General features: G+C 35.7%; 1 protein-coding gene across 1 annotated transcript; it reads left to right on the plus strand.

Annotated features, from left to right (window-relative positions):
• Nucleotides 1-258: 258 nt before the first annotated feature.
• LOC106340682 (transcription factor bHLH91-like) lies at nt 259-2,316 on the plus strand. The gene is made up of 4 exons (XM_013779523.1): nt 259-428; nt 713-1,505; nt 1,592-2,038; nt 2,130-2,316. Exons 2-4 carry the CDS (start codon nt 729-731, stop codon nt 2,229-2,231), a joined length of 1,326 nt encoding a protein of 441 aa, XP_013634977.1. The 5' UTR covers nt 259-428; nt 713-728; the 3' UTR covers nt 2,232-2,316.
• Nucleotides 2,317-2,694: the final 378 nt, after the last annotated feature.

The raw sequence follows: 2,694 nt of genomic DNA on the forward strand, positions 1-2,694 counted from the left end.
CTGAAAGCCCATAAGACTCTTAAAGACGAGCGTTACCATAAGTGTGAAAGAGTTAATATTTGTGGATTGATGGAAATGACGTAACTATCCTTGACCGTAAAAATGCAAGGAAAAAAAGGAGATCTTTTTCAGTGGGGTCCACTGCCGTTGTGTCCCCCAAAAGCGAGATTGCATGACCCAACTGATCTCTGATAATATACAGATTTAATAATATTAATTGTTTCATATTAATTAATACACCCTAACCTCATCAAACTGAATTAAAAGCAAACGTAAAAGCTTCCTTCTTTTCCTTGAAATTTAAGTTCAAAATGTTGAAATGATCTTGGAAGGTGTAAAGCAGAAACTTCTGAAAAATATAGTTTGTGGTATTTAGGGTTTCCAAGGAAGACCAAGAAGAAGAAGATCAACAACGCATAACTCTGCTGGTAATTAGAGCTTTTCATTCTCAAATACATGTGTGCTAAGTTTAAGATTGAGTCAAAACAAAAGAAAATATGAGAGAAAAGAAGATATATATCAAACATCAAAGTTTAGCATAAAACAATACCTAAAAGGAATTAGTTTGAGATTAGGTTTGGAGGTTATGCACATTATCTTTCTATTTATAGTCTGTGTTTAATGATCATTTATAAATCCATTGGCTGTGTCTTGATGGTTACGGTAGTGAGCAATAACATTTTTGTAGTTTTTTTTTTTTTGCTTGTTTCAGAAATAATCGGTAGAGAATGTACGAGGATAGTTCTTGTTTTGATCCTAATCCAACGGTGGAAGCAACCGTCGACAACAACGGCGGCTACTATGACTCAACCACGGCGACAGAAACAGATTTTACGGTAAGTCAACAGTTCCAACCACCGGTCATGATCTCCGGGAGCACAATAAACACCTTCAGCGACGAGCTTAAGCTCCCAACAATGGATGAGTTCTCTGTCTTCCCACCTGTTGTCTCTTTCCCAAACTCAGATAGTCAGAACCAAATCAGCAATGACAACAACAACCATCTGATCCGACAGATGATACACGACTCAAACTGGGCTGCTTCTGTAGACAACTATGGATTCTTCATGAACACTTCAGATCAAAACACAACAACAACTCCAACTCCTGATCTTCTCAGCCTCTTGCATTTGCCTAAATGCTCAGTTCCATTACCAAGCTCAAACCTATCGGATATAATGCCTGGTTCTTGCATCTCATACGACCCGCTCTTCCACTTAAACCTTCCTCCACAGCCTCCATTGATCCTTACTGCTGATGACTACTCAGGGTTCTTTCTAGGAACCGATACCAATACTACTAATACTCAAAGAGATCAGCACAATGTTGGTGATGAGAACAACAATGATCAGTTTGATAGTGGAATCATTGAGTTTAGCAAAAACATTAGGCGTAAAAGAAGAGGAAAGCAAAAGAACAAGCCTTTCACGACAGAGCGTGAGCGAAGATGTCACTTGAATGAGCGGTACGAGGCCTTGAAACTGCTCATTCCTAACCCTAGCAAGGTTGGTTATATTGTTTGTTTTATGAAAATTATTATATATATTTCATTCGTCTTTGCTGAATTCATATAATATGTACATGTAATTAGGGAGATAGAGCATCCATTCTTCAAGATGGAATTGATTACATTAACGAGTTGCGCAGAAGAGTGAGCGAGCTTAAATTTTTGGTTGAGAGGAAAAGATGTGGTGGGAGACACCAGAACAATAATGAAGTGGAGAACAATAATAACTTAGATGATCTTAATATTGTCGATGATGATGATGAAAACATGGAGAAGAAGACTGAGAGTGATGTAATAGACCAGTGTTCAAGCAACAACACACTGAGGTGTTCATGGCTGCAAAGGAAATCAAAACTGACAGAAGTTGATGTTAGGATTGTTGATGATGAAGTAACAATCAAAGTTGTTCAGAAAAGGAAGATTAATTGTTTGTTGGTTGTCACCAAAGTGATTGATCATCTACATCTCGATCTTCACCATGTCTCTGGAGGACAGATTGGTGAGCATTATAGTTTCTTGCTTAACACTAAGGTAAGTGATCAATGAATCTAATACAAATCTTGATTTGAATTTATAATAAGTTGGCTATGAGTTTTGGTAACGATAATTGAATAAAATGCAGATAAATGAAGGATCAACAATATATGCAAGCGCAATAGCAAACAAAGTTATTGAAGTTGTTGATCAACACAACATGGCTGCTCTTCCCATCAACAACTACTAATTATTAGGCTAACTTTATATATTTCTAACTTTTGTATTCTATGTTTAGTCATTTTCAGGACTAAATAAAATCTTTTTTGGAGCTAGATTATGTTATTTAGTTTGGATATTTTATGCTAAAACAAAGACACATGCAATGCAAGCACCATACTCTCCTAATCTCCTAAGCCATTCTAATGATCTTATTAATGGAAAAGAAACTTTTAACAACAAAAAAGAATTATCTACAAAAAGAAATATTGATGGTGGAACATATATAATCACTTATTCTTCATAGTTTATAGGTAATCAAAAAGCCTCGATATTGTAACACTATGATCAGGTTTAGGCAGATGTTATGTTCATGGAGGATATCTTGGTGAGCATTACGTTTCTTACTCAAAACCAAGGTCAGTGATCAATCACTACATGTTTATATTCCAATCTGAATTATGGATTTATATATATATTGGATTATAATGATT

The sequence above is a fragment of the Brassica oleracea genome, chromosome C4 (genome assembly GCF_000695525.1).
Source record: "Brassica oleracea var. oleracea cultivar TO1000 chromosome C4, BOL, whole genome shotgun sequence".
Classification (NCBI taxonomy): Eukaryota; Viridiplantae; Streptophyta; class Magnoliopsida; order Brassicales; family Brassicaceae; genus Brassica; species Brassica oleracea.

Excerpts from the sequence above, each read along its gene's own strand:
- LOC106340682 (XM_013779523.1), top strand. The coding sequence starts at position 729 with ATGTACGAGGATAGTTCTTGTTTTGATCCTAATCCAACGGTGGAAGCA. Across the intron at positions 1,506-1,591 it reads TCATTCCTAACCCTAGCAAG|GGAGATAGAGCATCCATTCT; the intron begins GTTGGTTATATT and ends ACATGTAATTAG. Across the intron at positions 2,039-2,129 it reads GTTTCTTGCTTAACACTAAG|ATAAATGAAGGATCAACAAT; the intron begins GTAAGTGATCAA and ends AATAAAATGCAG.